Source organism: Sardina pilchardus, chromosome 2 (genome assembly GCF_963854185.1).
Source record: "Sardina pilchardus chromosome 2, fSarPil1.1, whole genome shotgun sequence".
Taxonomy (NCBI): domain Eukaryota; kingdom Metazoa; phylum Chordata; class Actinopteri; order Clupeiformes; family Clupeidae; genus Sardina; species Sardina pilchardus.
This window is the reverse complement of record NC_084995.1, coordinates 6,451,510-6,469,687: the sequence shown is the minus strand read 5'-3', so window position 1 is coordinate 6,469,687 and position 18,178 is coordinate 6,451,510. Positions and strand designations below refer to the sequence as shown.

Below are 18,178 nucleotides of genomic sequence, written 5' to 3'. Positions count from 1 at the left end.
GATTCTATCAACAGGTCACAACAATTAATGATTAGTAATATTTTTAAAATCCACTTCAATTTAATTTAGTTAATATACTGTATTGATGAATGAAATATATTCTCTAAAAAATGGCAATACTAAAGCAATAGTGATCATTATTATTATTATTATTATGTGATTAATTTCTTGAACCAACAGCTCCCACATGTAACATGAATGGCTGCTGTATGCTTCCTGTTGATGTGTACCTTGATGTTGATGTCAGGGGTGCGGAGCCGGAAGCTGGTCTGAGAGGCCAGCACCTGCTTGGTTTCCGAGACCCGACCCGACACGGTCAGCATCAGCGCTGCCTGGTCCACCAGCTGGTCCTGGTAGTGCTGGAAGGGCAGGACCCAGTTGATGGTCTTCACTGCATGGGCAGAGGCAGGGGAGATGGAGCATCAGTCAGAACAACAGGAGTTCTAAAGCTTGTTCATTTAAAGATAAAGTCATGCATAAGCACACTGATTATTTGATTCAAACATATCTGTTAATTAATTAAGTGCTTTTTATGAGATATGATTTGCATATTATGCTATTATGTATTCATTATTATTTGATTTGTTCATTCATGAAGATATTTGTCACATTATTTCTGTCATTAATTCTTTCATTTATCCATTCATTAATCCATTCAGCTCATCAAGACAAATGCTTATTCATGACAACAAGAATAACAAATGACTTCATAGAACTAAAAGGGTGGACATCAGAAAGATGCCAATCTATTCAGATGTTCCAAAAGGCTAGGTGGTATGGTATGGTATGGTATGGTGTGGTGTGGGATTAAAACCATGCTCTAAATTTGTATGGTGTAAATGGTGATGGCATAAAGCAGTAATCAGGTCCCCTGCTGTCTCACCTTCATTAGGCATGAGCTCCACAGGCAGCTTGTCCTTCTTCACAGTGCTCTTCAGCACGCCAGTGTAGTACATGACCGCCACCTGGCTGTGGAGGTTGGTACTGCGGGGCTGATCGCTCAGGTTGGTCACCACGATGGTGAGCTGTGCGTCGGCCCCCATGCGAGGACCCTCCCCTTCCAGCTTCACCTCCACGTTCACGTCCTCCGCTAGGGGCGACGAGTAGATGTGCGGCTTTGTGCCGTACCGACTGGCGGTCTCCACAGCAATGCGCTCCTCTTCCGAGCCTGATGAACACAGTCAAAACATGGCAAGTGATTTGACGAGGACTGAATGACTGGCTGATTATTCACCTCAATCTGATCTGTAGTGAATATTGCAGTGCAAAAATCCAGCTACACATCGGTGGTGGTTGAGGTCTCCCCCCTTTAATGTTAAGCACTTTGGGTACCTACAGAAGGTTTATTTAGATTATTAAGATACCAGCTCTGTGTATAGATTACATTACACTTCTTGTGGATGTCCTATCATCGAGTTATGGTTTGTATATCATGGTATTTGTTTATTTTCATTAGGCTATTGATCACTGATATTGCACTGACGGACATTATTGTTTTTAAAACTTAACTTTTTAATTGCTATTTTTTAATTTAACTGCTTTTTAAATGTTTGACTATTGCATTGTTTTTATTTGTAAAAGCATCTGTTAAATCATATACAGTGAGGAGCACATGTATTTGATACCCTGCTAAAACAGGAATATAAAATCATCATTTGACAATTGATCTTAATGCCTTAACTCAAAAAATTAGTACAAATCAAACCGCCAAGGACACCAATTTTCTTTGTGATTGAAGAATGTATCGTAAATAGATAAATGTTTTCCTTAAATGCTAGGGGAAGGAAGTATTTGACCCCCTATGTAACCCTATGGGAATTTAACACATAGGGTTAACATAGGGGCAGGCAGATTTTTATTTTTAAAGGCCAGCTATTTCATGGATCTAGGATATTATGCATCCCGATAAATTTCCCTTGGCCTTTGAAATTAAAATAGCCCCACATCATCACATACCCTTCACCATAGCTAGAGATTGGCATGGTGCTTTTTCCAGTAGGCCTATTAGCCTGTTTGATTTGCATTGAGCTCAATGAGCATCAAACAGGCTAATAGGCCTACTGGAAAAAGCACCATGCCAATCTCTAGCTATGGTGAAAGGTATGTAATGATGTGGGGCTATCTTAATTCCAACGGCCAAGGGAACTTTATCAGGATGCATAATATCCTGAATCCATAAAATAGCTGGCCTTAAAAAATAAAAATCTGCCCGCCCCTATGTTAACCCTATGTGTTGAATTCCCATAGGGTTACATTGGGGGTCAAATACTTACTTCCCCCTAGCATTTAGGAAGAACATTTATTTATTTACGAAACATTCTTCCATCACAAAGAAAATTGGCGTACTTAGCGGTTTTATTTTTACTCAATTTTTGAATTAAGACATTAAGATCAATTGTCAAATGACGATTTTATATTCCTCTTTTTAGGCAACTTTAGCATGGTATCAAATACATTTTCTCCTCACTGTAACTGTATCACCATAACCATAAGCATCATACCATCAAAGCCTAAGATTGTCACAATCAATATCAACATCATAACATGACTAATCACCAGCTCAGGAGAGAGACAGTGATGCCTGGCTCATGACATCATTGCTCTCAGTGGTTTAAATGAGCTGCAGTGTTATTATTGCATGTTTGGACAGATCATCTTTTGGGTTGGCACTCTATCTGGCACAATCTAACTGTCTCTCTTTTGTATGCCTCGGAATTGAAAAACAAATCTAGTCTGGAACATTCATCCAGCATTAAATCATCTGTCTCTGTGTGTGTGTATGTGTGAGTTTCGAGTCAAAGCAGGAATGTTATTAACAATGACTTTGATGAGCCCTACCCTGTATGTGTGTGAGTGTGATTGTGTGTGAGTGTGATTGTGTGTGTGTGTGTGTGTGTGAATGTGTCCGTGCGCGCTGTTGTTAGAATGTCGTTGAGAGTGACTGAGTTGAGCCTTACCCTCGGTGTGTTTGTACAGGTGTGTGATGTCCATGCGCTCGTCTGAGCCCACTGCCTTGGTGCTGATGAAATGGCCGACGGCCTTCTTCTCACTGTGGATCTGGCTGAAGGTTCCATCCAGGTTGCGCTGCCAGTAGATCTTATCACTGTTCACCTAAGGACACAGGCAAAGGAGGGTGAGGTGACGTGAACCTGCAGCCAGATCCTGCTATGAACGTTGTATTGTGGAGATATTATATAAACCACCAGGCAAGTAAAGTAGAAACAATTTTCATGGCTAATACTATACTGGCTACTTCGGCCAAGGAAGTGAAAAAAATGACCTGTGATGCTAACTGGTTGAAGTTAACCCTAAAGCCTGACCCTTTCAATTTGTATGAAGTGTAAACAAGGCAGGTAGTTCCTGATTATCAACCAGTTCCTGATTACAACGCCTTGATAGAATTTAATTAAGAGCTGGTGAGATATAAAAGCTTTGCAAGTGTTGCGACCCATATAGCAATTTCCTTTGGGCCGGATCCGCATAAAAGCCTTCAGATCTGCATGTAGCGGACCTTCGGTACCTTCGGTATCTGACTGTGGGCCAGATGTGGCCCACACACAATAAGCGGACCCGTATTGCAGATCCGTACAACACAGAATAAGCGGACCCGTGCCACAGATCCGTATCACACACAAGAAGCGGACCCGTACCACACACAATAAGCAGACCCGTTTTGCAGATCCGTACAACACAGAATAAGCGGACCCGTGCCACATACAATAAACAGAGCTGTATTGCAGATCCGTACCACACACAAGAAGCGGACCCATACCACACACAAGAGGCGGACCCGTATTGCAGATCCTTACCACACACAATAAGCGGACCCGTACCACACACAATAAGCGGACCCGTATTGCAGATCCTTACCACACACAATAAGCGGACCCGTATTGCAGATCCGTACCACACACAAAAAGCGGACCCGTACGGGTTCACTTATTTTGTGTGGTACTGATCTGCTATACGTTTCCGCCTCTTGTGTGTGGTACGGGTCCACTTATTGTGTGGTACGGATCTGCAATACGGTTCCGCTTCTTATGTGTGGCACGGGTCCGCTTATTGTGTGTGGTACGGATCTGCAATACGGTTCTGCCTCTTGTGTGTGGTACAGGTCCGCTTATTGTGTGTGGTACGGATCTGCAATACAGGTCCCATATTGCATATGACTTTAGGCAGACATTCACAACATCCCCAACTGGTCACCACCATAAAAAAATTTGCAGATGAATTAAGGATACTGCTTATCACAATTTTATGACTTTATAAATGTCATCGTTTAGATATAAGATAACCTAGACATTCTCTGATAACTTTAACTATATTTTGTGTAGGCTACTTTGTTGAGGTTTGCTTCCCAGCATGCACTGCAAATATTAGTTTTGAATTTTGAAATAATGTGGTTGGGACATTTTAGCTTATAGGCTAACCTACTCCACTGATGTTTTGAACAATAAAATTACCAGATATGACCATTGACTTAGTAATTTATTAGGGGAAAAAGACACCATAGTCGTGAAAGTATTAGATCTACAGTAACCGGGTATAAATTTCCAGCTAACTCTCCATATTATCTTTTATCTGGACGAGATCTTCAATCTACAAATAACAATCACAGGTAAGATGAATGGATAAATGTGTTCAAAAATATGCAAATGAATATAACTTCTCAAAGCTAATTACTTCTCAGCATTAATGTCAGGTGTTTCACTCCCATAGCGAACACCACACGATTCGTGACAGATCAACTTGGGCGAAGCTGAGCGTCGCTAAAACTAGTTGGGTAAATGTCCTCTTTTAACGTCGCGTGACAAAAGACGCTATTTAAAATGCTCTGAATCATCGCCGGGACGTTATCTTTGTTGTTGGGAGAAGATCTGGCAGACGTCAGTCAGTAATGAGAGTATCATACGGAACTGGGCCAGTCTTAGCCCTTATTAGCACCAGATCAGTAAAACGGATCCAAAACAATTTGGGACCGATGTGCGACAATTTGGGACCGATGTGCGACGTACGCCGGATCAGGTCCATTATTCAGATCCGTGCCGGATGTCGTGGTAGGTGTGTTTTGCTATCTGGGATGGACCTGGACGAGTGCAAGTCCATATCTGCCGCAGATCCGTCAAACGGATCCAAAACAATTTTGGACCGATGTGCGTTTGGACGCCGGATCAGGTCCGTTATGCAGATCCGTGCCAAATGTTGTAGATGTGGCCCAGTTCCGTCCCAGTGTAGTTTTGCTATCTGGGGACCTAATATTCTTGATCATTATTATTATTTTAGAATTTCATAATTTCTTAGAATAAGGATGTGTTTATAAATCGGCAAGGAAAATAACTATTATTTCATTAATTTCATTTCATGAATATTCTGGAAAATATTCTGGACAAATATTCTATTTGTTACTGAAAGGTAAAAGTTCAGTTGACGATGATGTCATCAGCCAGCGCTGTAGCCTACAGTAATTTCACGCATATAAGCTGCATTGTGTATAAGCCACGATGTTTTATGCAAGTTAAAAGAAACAAAACCATACTAACACCATATTAACTGCCGTCCTGTATTAACCTCATAGCTGAAGAAATTTAGCAAAATCAATGTATAAGCCGCGGCTAATAGTCGGGAAATGACGGTAGTAGTGAATAGGGCCGTGTCCAAAAGTCAAGGGCGCACGCTGGATAGTACCGTTCTTTCCAGTACCGTCTCAGTTAGGTTGCTCCTCAGTATGCGTGCCTACATTTGGACAGCACAAACTAGTTGGCGTCACCTGACTGGGGAGGGGGGTGTGTTGCTTGTAGGGCTGGGCGATATATCGAATATGCTCGATATATCTCAGTTTGCTCTACGTTCGGTATAGTTAGTTGTTTTATCGCAAACACAGAGTATTTAACCCGCCGTCATCTTTTTTTGTTGAAGCAACGTCTACCTCTCTCAGTTGTCCTCTCTCCCTCTCGGTAAGTGAAAAAATAAAATAAAAAACACGTCACACACCTACCGACCAATCTAGAGCAGTCTTTTCAGAAGATGGTGTGACGTGTAGACCTGGGAAGTTTAGTTGAAAACGAAAGCTCTGATGTTGCTGTGTATGCTGTAGTCAGTCAGTGAGTGAGGGAGGAAAATGGAACCGGAGAATTTGCTTCCAAAAAGAAATAAGAAGGGGTCAGTGATTTGGCAGTTTTTTGGATTTCACCCGGACGATGTGGATCAAACGACGGCAATCTGCAAAACCTGCAACAAACGAGTCGCCACAAAAGGTAGCAGCACGACGAATTTGTACCATCATTTGAAAAGCCACCCAGTTCAAAATGAGGAATGTCTGAAACTTCGGTTGTCCTCGTCCTCCTCATGCCTACCAACGCCAAACCCAAACACAAGCACGAAAGAGTCCGTCCAACCGACTATAGATGCTTCGTTCTCCAAAGGCATTCCATATGACAAAAAAAGTGCCAGATGGAAGGCGATCACGGCCGCAGTATCCAAGCATATCGCTAAAGACATGGCACCAATTAGCGTAGTCGAACAGTCAGGATTCAGAGATCTACTTAACACGCTTGATCCGAGATATAAATTGCCTTGTCGCAAGTATTTTGCAGAGAAAGCGCTCCCAGAAATGTATATTTCTGTGAGAGAAAGATTGGCCCACCAGCTAACAAAGGTCACTTTCTTCTCCTCAACTACCGACCTATGGTCAAGTAGAACGTGCCAGCCTTATCTAAGTCTCACTGTTCATTACATGGAGAACTGGACGTTAAAGAGTGCGTGCCTTCAGACAAGCTTTTTCCCCGAAGACCATACTGGTGAGCTCCTCGCAGAAGGCCTGCAAGAAGCTCTCAGGTCATGGAATCTGACTGAATCTCGTCAGGTGTGCATCACTACCGATAACGGGGCCAACGTCGTTAAAGCAGTGAGCCTGAATAAATGGACAAGACTGCAGTGTTTTGGACATCGGCTGCATCTTGCGATTGGTGAGTTTATTTTGCCCCATACTAGTGGGAATCATCTTTTGTACAACTCAATAGCCTTATAACATTTTCCCATTATTTATTTTTAAAAAGGACACTATAGACCTAATGTAGACTCATTAGGTTACACATCAAGTGAAATATTTCTAGCCTATTTTTCCTCTTAACTGAGTTTATTCTCATCTTGATTTCTGTGTTATTATAGGCCTACATTCTTTCTTGTTATATTTTGAGATGCAACATTTTTGATGAGCTGTAAACTGCTATGTCCACCTGAGTAGATAGTTCTAATCAGCTAATTGAGTCAACATTGTGTTATTTTGTCTATTGTAATGTTTTTTTTTTCCTCAAGAGAGAAGCATGAGAGATGCCCGTATTGAACGAGCCGTTGCTGTGTGCAAAAAAGTTGTGAGCAGCTTTTCATATAGTTGGAAGAGATGAAGAGAGCTGGCTATCGTGCAGCAAGAGTTAAATATCCCTGAACACCAGCTGATCAGTGAGTCGGTGCACAAGGCTCTAAAACCCCTTGTGGAATTCACTGATGCTCTATCGGGTGAGGACTACGTCACAGTGTCCTATGTCAAGCCTGTGCTTCAGCTCTTCCACTCCAGCATCTTGGCAATTGAAGAGGATGACACTGCTCTGACGCAAACCATCAAACACTCCATTGGGCTACATTGATGAAGTCCGTGTGGAGGTGATTAAGTCCAGAGCAATATTGTTACTGAAAGGGAAAAGTTCAGTTGACGATGATTGTCATCAGCCAGCGCTGTAGCCTAGTAGTGAATAGAACTGAGTCGAGTGAAGTCACAAACGAACTGGCAAAATAAAGTTGCTAAAGGAAAAGACGGTGTCTGTTTCAAGAGTGCAACACAAGCATTCTAAATGAAGACTGCTAATCCCAGCTTTGAAGTCACCAATAGACATTCCCCATGCTTATAACTACTCACTGCACCATGTGCCAGATAGGAGGCTCGTAGTGAATAAGGTTCAGGAGGTTCTCTCTCTGATGCGGGAAAGGGAGTTCATGTTGATGTTCGTGTTGCCCTGTTCTGACTTGCTCTGATGTCAACAGCCATCCAGATGCAGTCGTTGTTCTTTATAGCACTTACCAAGAATGATGTTCCTTCAGATGCATACTGGTATATGAATAAGCAATAACTGCCAAATATGCTATTAGGAGGCATCTTAGGACATGCTCTGATTCCACAGTACTTAAAAAGGAGTGGCTTCGTATCTGTTACAAAATCAAAGCCCCCATTCAAAAAAGTCCATACGGCACCCCAAGCGGTAAGATACACATTTTTGAATAGCAACAGACACGCACAGACTGGCTTTTATTGCCAGAGATGCACAGCAGCGGTGATGGTAGTGGCTGCTGCTCTACAGGGTCTCACCTCAGCGAAGACAAAGGGCGTGTCATGCTTGAAGTACACCTGGCCGGTGCGGATGGCGGTGACAGAGGCTGGGCCGCAGCGGAAGGTGCCCTGGCTGGTCTCCTGGGGTGTGGAGTCCACAGCCTGCCATCCGCCCATGCCAGCGGGCAGGTCGGGGCGAGCCATCCAGCAGTCGTTCCACACGTGGAAGTTCCTGAACAGAGACAGGGGGATGGGGAGCACATGGATTAAAGTGAAAAAAAAAAAATCATCTGACTGAAATTGTTTTGTCCAAAAAAAAAAACCTTGGCAATGCACACAGCACACAGAGCACAAACGCTGTGTAGTCCTACTTGTATGACATTTACATAGTGTACCAATAACTCTAGCTAAGGTAAGACCTCATTATTGTCATTAATTAGATAAATTACGAAACATCAAGTTTTCAGAGCGAAGCTTTAATGTCAATAGTGCGTAAGAAAAAAGTGCAAGTGCAGATCAACAAGATTAACAATGCTTTCAATTAGCACAATACTGTGCAACAAAAAAAAGAATTTGAAATGAAACAAGGCAAGTAGTTAAGTTCTACTTTTATCGTCATTTAGTTTGACAACACCTGATGCCCGTTACTGGGTTTTCAATAACAATGTTTCAGTAACAATAGTGCATAGGAAAAAAGTGCAAGTGCAGACCAACTACAACAATGCTTTCAGAATAAGCACAACTGTAGAACAGAAAAATGAAGAAGAGGTTAAGTTCTACTCTTTCTGGTTCTTCTCAGTGAAGCCAAAGTCATCTAGTTTGGCAACAGCTGATGCCCATTTCTGGGTTTTTTTCCTTGGCTGTGTAACAGGAGAGGATAAGGATGGATGGGTTCCAGCAGGTGTACCTCCTGAGGATGGAGGGGTTCAGGCAGGTGTACCTCCTCAGGATAAAGATGGAAGGTTTTCTGCAGCTATCCAGATGATGAGGTGGATGAGGCAGAGGGTTTTTTTGTGTGTTTACTTTTTCCAGATGCTGATGAGGAGGGTTTTCCAGATGTACCCTTTACACTGGAAGAACAGGGGGGGGTTACCTGTAGGTCTGTCTTTATCTGCAGGCTTGGATTGTGTGGAGGAGGAGGGCTGTCCTGTGGGTTTGGACATTGTAGAGAAAGAGGAGGAAATAGTTTGGCCTGCAGGAGTGGATTTTCTGGTTAGGGTGGAAGAATGTGAGGACTTGGTTGTACATGTTACACTACTTGATCTGCAGGAGGGAGCTGTAGTAGAGGAGGACTGTATGGCACCAGTGGATGTTGCTGCAGTGGTGAAAGATTTTTTCACCTTCCTCACTTTTATAGCTGCAAGGACCTTTACAGCTTCCCGGATTTCTCTTTCTTTTTCCTGACCCATTTTGTCCTTCTTTTTCTTCAGATGGCTTTTGTATCTGCTTGAAGACGCCATGCATGAACTCCTCAATGACGCACTGATTTGCATTGAGGCAGTCTCTTCTGCTGCCTTCAAGTGTGTCTTTATTACGGTTTCAATATTTAACCTGACTGTCTTTTTCAGTCATATCATCCATAATGTTGAAAGAGCCTTCAACAAGAGGACCCGTGAACACAGACAACAGTGCTGACCAATTTCCCCAAGACAGGTAATCTGATTTCCCCTTCTGCTGTCTTCATTGAAAATACCTCCATCCACCAGTGAAAATCAATCTGTGACTCATTATCGTCATAACCTTTGGCCTTGACTATCAGATCTAGGTCGATCTAGTATACCCTCACCTCTTCATCCAGCCGACCCAGTTCACCAGAGGTAATGATATTAGGCAGGAACTTAGGCAGCTCGGATGTGATGGTCTTGCATTAATGATGGTGAGAGTGCGGACAAGGAGGTTATGACTGCATTATCCAAGGGCAGGTTTTTCAGCTGGAATGTTGCTGCTTTGACGTACCTCTCCCACCCAGGATTTCTTCTCCACCCTGGCTTTGTTGAGAGCAAAAAGGCTGAATTTCCCTACAGCCAACAATTTGTCTGTTAGATGCAAATCTCTGTTCTGCAAATCCAGCTTCAATAGGCCCTTCACATTTAGGGGGATGGCATCAGGCTTAAGAAACTTCGAGACAATGTCTCTCACTAGCAGCACCATCTCAACATGGAGAACATGGAGCTTAGGCTTCTCATGCTGTAATCTCTTGAGGAAGACCTGGAAGAATGGGAGTATACCTGCAAAAATATACTTACAAAGTCTGAAAACATTCTTCTCAATGCACATACTCCTGAAAGTATTTTTTAAAACCCACCTAATACACAAATAATAAGATTACTATGAAAATGATCTCAATAATTGCAACATAAGTTCAAGTATGGTGAGACAAATTAAAACGTGGTGCATTTCTAAGCAGGTAAAAGGGATAACTTAGACTCAGTAATTAGACGCAGTAATTTCCTCACTCCAAAGTGAAACTGAAAGTGCAAGAGTGAGGATATTACTGCGCCACAAAATGTAGTTATCCCTCTTACCTGCTTACAAATGCACCACGTTTTATTTTGTCTCACCATACTTGGTCGTGTGACTGCTCGTGTAACTCTATTTTAATAGGGAAAACATGGAGGTGTTTAGTCGCTTCTAACTTCATCTCTGTTTGGATCCACTGAATGCATTGGGCTAGCTAAGTGCCATCAAAGTTGTGCCGCGCGCCAGAGCCAGTGAGTGCACGCATCGAAACGTGAGAGATATCAATTCGTCTTAATTAAAGGAACACTTCACCGTTTTTTCATATTAAACTATGTTATTCCCTTAACTAAGACGAGTTGATACATACCTCTCACGTTTCAATGCGTGCACTCACTAGCTCTGGCGCGCGGCGCAACTTTGATAGCACTTAGCTAGCCCAATGCATTCATTAGGATCCAAACAGAGATGAAGTTAGAAGCGACCAAACACCTCCATGTTTTCCCTATTAAAATACAGTTGCACGAGCAGGGAGGGGCAGTATTTCTAATACATGTATTTCAAATACAAAATACTATTTTGTAATTTGTATTTTATTGAGATAATGAAAATGCCTTTGTATTTTGTATCAAAATACTTCAGCGTTGTGTATTTTAGTATTTTCAAAATACTGTAAAATACTTTGTGAGACGCTGTGATGACATCCATCTAACTATCTATATACACTACACTATATTGCCAAAAGTATTGGGTCACTTGCCTTGACTCACATATGAACTTAGGTGACCTACCATTCTTAATCCATTGGGTTTAAGACCATGTCCACACGCAGCAAAACGAACTCCCCCGCCTCCGTTTTACCTGGCAGCGTTTCAAGTATTTGCGAGTATTTGCGTCCAAACGGATCCATCTCAATCGATCTCAATACGACTCAACACGCTACTTCATATTCCAGGCCTTTACGTGGCGCTGTTTCAGTTCACCAAATCACCAAAAACGGAGAGGAAGAATAAGTTCTAATGAGACGTCGAGGTGAAAACTATGTGAAAGGTGGAAGGCTAGAGCACCTGCCAAAAACTCCTGTTTCCCCCTTTGTTTCTCTCCTATCTTAAGGTCATCTCCTGCCGCCCTCCCGTTTTGTTGTTTCTCCCGAAAAACTCTCGTAATTTGCATGGCCATCATACTTCATTCGAAAATAACTGATCCATTCATTTTCTGACAACAGGTTGCCATACACCTGACACATAGCCTATGCAATCACTTACTTTGAATTTATTTCAACCGTTCTGTCATAGGCTAACACCTGGCAACGTAAACCCAAATAAACCGGTGCAGTTCACAGCCGAGTCTCGCAAGCAAGCGGGCTAGTTCTTAGCCTAGGCTACTCCAGAAAAAGCTGTTGTGAAATGGTTGGAAATGGTATTGATTAACACATCACAAACTGTTCTTGAGTGTTGGCCTAACTTGTGTCCTCCGAACAAAATCTGACAGCAGCTTTGGAGTTTTGGAAGTAGGCTGCAGGCAGCAGTTGGATAGGCTGCATAGACTCTAGGTAAGGTAAAAACAATGACCGAAATGCAGTAACGTTATCCCATTATTTTGAAAGCTAAATGTTGACAGGTATGGGCTAGGGATCGAGGAGTGTGGCGATGACATCACTGAACCACAGGTATGCGTCTTCCCCCGTCCAAACGAACGCTAGAGGGCTGCGTATTCGAACTTATGCACTCTGGGACCCGGTTTCAGATCGATTCGTTTTAGGGCTATGCGTTTGCAGTATTTGTTTGGACGAACGGCCAAAACGAAGCAAAACAGCTGCGTTTCACCCAAAAGTCGTCTCCGTCTGGACAAGCCCTAATATGATGTCGGTCCACTCTTTGCAGCTAACAGCTTCAACTCTTCTGGGAAGGTTTAGGAGAGTTTATGGGATTTTTTGACCATTCTTCAACAACAGCATTTGTGAGGTCACACACTGATGTTGGACTGGCTCTCAGTCTCTGCTCTAATCTCTGCCCAAAGGTGTTCTATTGGGTTAAGGTACTGCACTCTGTTGAGGCCAGTCAAGTTCCTCCACACCAAACTCTGTTTTTACAGACCTTGCGTTGTGCACTGGTGCACAGTCATGTTGGACTCTTGGTTGATGCTGAAGCATTCAGAGTTCCTTTCACTGGAACTAAGGGGCCAAGCCCAGCTATTTCAACATGACTGTGCAGCAAGTGTGGTATAACAGATGCCAGCTTGCTTAGCTGTATGTGTGGAACGTTGGTAAACCTCACTCCCCGACACCTCAAGAGCACTGCTGGCATGAAAGCTAGTAGCCTGGGCTTTAAGCTGGATTGTTAGCACGCTCAACTCCCGATCCGTGGTGCTGCTGTTTCGCTGGTTTGAGTGTGGGCGTGTGCAGGGCTGAACCGCAGTGGTTCAACACAACGCAGCACGAGTAGTCACACGACCAAGTATGGTGAGACAATGGGTTGTTGGGAGGTGGGTAAAAACTGTATCTTTCTGTTATATTTGAATACATGTGTTGAAAGAATGTTGGTTGTTCAAAATCAATAAAAAATAATAATTAAAAAAAAAAAAAGTATGGTGAGACAAAATAAAACGTGGTGCATCTGTAAGCAGGTAAGAGGAATAACTATATTGTGTGGCGCAGTAATATCCTCACTCTTGCACTTTCAGTTTCACTTTGGAGTGAGGATATTACTGCGCAGAGTCTAAGTACTCCCAATGTTATTCCGCCACACAATATAGTTATCCCTTTTGCCTGCTTAGCAATGCACCATGTTTTATTTTGTCTCACCATACTTGGTCGTGTGACTACTCGTGTAACTGTATTTTAATAGGGAAACATGGAGGTGTTTGGTCGCTTCATCTCTGTTTGGATCCTAATGAATGTATTGGGCTAGCTAAGTGCTAAGTTGTGCCACGCGCCTGAGCCAGTGAGTGCACGCATTGAAACGTGAGAGGTATGTATCAACTCGTTTTAATTAAGGGAATAACATAGTTTAATATTAAAAAACGGTGAAGTGTTCCTTTAAAGAGGAATAATGCAGGATTGGTGAGTTCATCTCTGGTTTCGGTTTCGTTTTTCGTTTTCGCTCGTTTTATGCTTGCATATTTCTCTGCAGAGCTTCCCCGACAGCTTTAGCGTGTATATTTATACATATATAGGCTATATATAAATATATAAATTGCAAGCATGGTTCTACTTGTTCCTTTCGCGTCTCTGACTTCCAGGTGTAAACAGCAGACGATCGTTTATCAGAAAGTTGCAAGGTTGTAATAGTGGAGAGGGACACTAGGGGCGGGAGGAAATGTGACTGTTTTCGATAAAACTGGTCAGTCAAGCAAAACAACGATTTCTAAGCGATTTTATGACTATGAAAAAGTTGCATAGGGTCTCTTTAAGGGAATAACAGTTTAATATGAAAAAATGGTGAAGTGTTCCTTTAATAGGGAAAACATGGAGGTGTTTGGTCGCTTCTAACTTCATCTCTGTTTGGATCCTAATGAATGCATTGGGCTAGCTAAGTGCTATCAAAGTTGCGCCGCGCGCCAGAGCCAGTGAGTGCACGCATTGAAACGTGAGAGGTGTGTATCAACTTGTCTTACTAAGGGAATAACATAGTTTAATATGAAAAAACGGTGAAGTGTTCCTTTAACAAATATGAAAAGGAAATGTTATCTCACCTGTATTTGCGCTGGTTATGGGGTGACAGGAAGGCGAAGTAGTGCACAATAAGGGGATCAAGAAGCTCGCGTACTCTGTTTGACACATCCAGTATCTGAAGGAAACTGCTACTGATGGGGCGGATTAGACTCTTCTTCTCCATGTGTAACAGGGATTGAAATTCTGCAAAGATTTCCTTTTGCTTTGGAAATTTTTCGATGTCATAAAGACATCTGCAGAAAGGTCTTCCACAAAGTCCTTGAAAGAGCTTAAAAGAGCCGTGGCAGGATTGGAAACCATGTGAACAGTATCTCCGCTAATATCAAGTAGGAAAGGATTTTGTGGACGAATCTGGGTTTCCACCCCAGATCGCTTTCCCTCTCATTACACTACAGTTGTCCAGCAGGACAGACACAACCTGATCCAGTTCAGGTTGTAAGACTGGAGGATGTCTGCCATTGAGTTTGTGACTGCTAACGCATCTGCAATGTTCACTTTCCTTGAGCCAAGATGCTGAGTTATCACTTTCCCCATGTCTTCGTAAAAAAAAAATGAATAAGGACATTTAAAATGTCCATGTTCACATCGGTTGCTTCATCAGCATTCACTCTGGTCTTCTGCCATTACTTTAATAAGATTAACAAGTGGCTGAGAAATGGTGAACGACAGGTCATGCTCAGCTATAAATGAGCATATGCGCACTTTCTGTGTGCAAACACGGTCAGCCATAGAAGTGCAAACCTCGGTGGTGGTAGTCGTTGCGCCAGGCAATGAGGATGTGTGTTGTATCTGACGTTAGCCTTATGGCTAGTTTCTGGCTGGTGGCGCATTAGCACTTTCTTACCGTTGCTTCCATAGACAATTTTTTTATGGCAAACTACACAAAAGCACACACCTGCCATTTTCATCCTCTTGCACCATGAACTAAATGGCTTACCATTATCGCCCACTTCATTTAGCCAGGCCCATCTATCTCCATTTATTCTTAACCGTTCTGTCAATGTCCGACACATCTGTGCCTTCCTTTACCAGAAGAGCGTCCATGCTCGCAAAACCGAAAGGAAATTGACACACGCAAGTGAAGCAAATCAAAGGGCCTTAAGGCCTGAACACACCAACCCGATAATCGGTCGTCGGGCAGTCGGGGGCGGTCGGGGACTCGGGTCTGTTTGGTGTGTCCCTTGCCATCGCCAGTCGTAGTCGGCGTCAGGGCTAATTCTGGCCAGTTTTGGCGACATGTAGAGTCGGCCAGTGGCCGTCGGCCTCAATTACCAATCTGATTGGTTGAGTCCTAACCCTATGAAACATCTAGGTAGCAGAGGACTTCGTTTAAACTATAACCATTAGCCCTACATTCAGCGATGTAAGTTTCGAACCCATTTTGATAAACCTTCCCAGAGGAAAGAAATTCTTAGAATGAGATCTCTTTTGTTTCTCATTTGTTTCTCCTAGACAATAATGAGATCACAGTGATACAAAAATGAGATTATTGCCTTTGTCTCACGCTTCTCAGGTTTGTCTCGGGAGCCAAAGAGTTATGTTATCTCAGTGTAGACTCCCTTTGATTTATAAATGAGATCTCAATTAGGTCTCAAATAATGCTCAGTTTTGTCCATGTTGTATGTCTCATATTTTACTCAGGCTGAGTCACCAGAGAGCTCTCCTTGTAAACTCAAGAAATTCTCATTTAAGTCTCTTTGGTAAATCTCGTGTTAGGCTCAGTGTAGACTCCCTTTAATCTACTAATGAGATCTCAGCTATGTTTTAAATAATGCTCAGTTTTGTCTCATTTATATGTCTCATTCTTTACTCAGGCTGAGGCACCAGAGAGGTCTCTTTGTAAACTCAAGCAATTCTCATTCAGATCTATTTGGTAAATCTCAGATTTGGCTCAGTCAGTTCCATAAAAGATTCCTCAACACATTTCTTACCAAAAGATTTTTTTACCAGTGTTATTATACACTCTGTACATGTGTGTGTAGCTGTGCTGTGTGTGTCTATCCACGTGTGTGTGTTCGTGTGTAACTGTGCTGTGTGTGTCTGTCGACCTAAGTATGTGTGTGTTTGTGTGCACTTTAAACATGTATTAGGCTACACAGTCCTAGATAGGCTAAATTAGCCAGAATAGATTGTCATGTTAATTAAAGGAGAAATTATCAATAACTGAAATCAAACTAAAAAATAAAATTGTTAGATTAATCTTCTTTTTTTAAAAAAAAAAAATAAAAAAAATCATTGTTTTGTCCAGCCCTCTCATGCTCATCCAGACCTATTTGTTTCAAATTAGAAATTAGTCTCTATATACACAATACCCAAATACAGACAGGCACACAACTGCAAGCCACACACACACACACACAGCACAGCTCAGGGCCAGAGTGGGACACTTAATTTTACTGTGACATTTCAAGTTTTAGCGGCCCTTGAGGGGCGTGGGTCATTCAAGTACACGACATCACATGCCTACTACTATAAGAGAGATGGGATAGGAGTTTATAGGAATGGCCTCCCCTGAGCTAATAAAAGATTTTTGACAACTTTGGCAGACTATAGGCTATACATTGGGTGGAATGGTAATATTTCATTCATACATTTTAGGAGAAAAAGTATGACTTCAACACACCAATTCCAATTCCAAGGCCATTTTATTTCTGCACATAGTATAGGCCTATACAGTACCCGAGTAAGGCACAATAGCTGCTAGGCTACCACTGTAAATGTGCACTTTTCTGTCCTGTGTCTGCGGGATTTGAACGCTCCTCTCGTTTCTCTTAACAGGGCTATTTGCTCACTGAAACTGAGTGCTAGATATTCCATATGAGGAGGACCCAATACAATGATTTAATGATATTTTATCTTCGAGGGCTTTTGAGATTTGGGGTTATTATCTTACAGTCAAATTGATTATTATTAGCCTACACATCTCCCTTGCACACATTCATGGTCATGGTTGTGGCACTGGAGAAGGGGCCGCTCATTCACTTCCGTAAATTATTGCAAAATAGTTGCGACTTCCGAAACATTTTTGTGAGTGCTACTTTGTTCATATTTGGGAAACTGTGAGTAAGGGGCCGAGACCGCACAGCCCAGGCTGCAGAGGTGCTGCGAGGGCGCAGCAAATGAACTTCAGAAACAATATATTTAAGCTCACATATTCATACCGGCCCAAAACGTTAACGGCCCACCGGGAATCCTCCCAAATCTCCTGATTAGCCGGGCCTGGCACAGCTGCAATACACACACACACACACACACACACATGCAAGCAGAGACACAAACACATACAGTGCCTATAGAAAGTCATCATACCCTTTTGAAATACTCACTTTGTCTTAAAGCCTGAAATCAAAACCGATTTTTAAAAAATCTTTTTCCACTGATTCCACTGAAATTTAAAGGGTTTTGATTTCAGGCTGTAAGCCAAGAAAAGCAACTATTTCAAAAGGGTATGATTACTTTCTATAGGCACTGTACATGTAGACAGACACGCACAGCACAGCTACACCCAAACACCAAAGACAAAGACACACACACTCATACGCACATCTACACACACAAACACACACACAAACACACACACACACACACACACACAAGCAGACACAGACATTTATACAATAGACATAGAAAGGCACACAGCTACACACCACACACAAACACATGTAGACACACACACACCCACACTGCCACACACACACACACACACATATATACACATACAGAGCAGA

General features: G+C 42.4%; 1 protein-coding gene across 1 annotated transcript in view; it reads right to left on the bottom strand.

Annotated features, from left to right (window-relative positions):
- The window catches only part of tgm1l1 (transglutaminase 1 like 1), a gene marked incomplete at its 5' end in the record, with an annotated part of 39,816 nt that overhangs the window by 2,452 nt on the left and 19,186 nt on the right, over positions 1-18,178 (bottom strand). Inside the window, 4 exon segments of the mRNA XM_062517356.1 lie at positions 231-391; positions 884-1,168; positions 2,958-3,111; positions 8,360-8,552. Of these exon segments, the coding sequence (XP_062373340.1) occupies positions 231-391; positions 884-1,168; positions 2,958-3,111; positions 8,360-8,552 (793 nt within the window).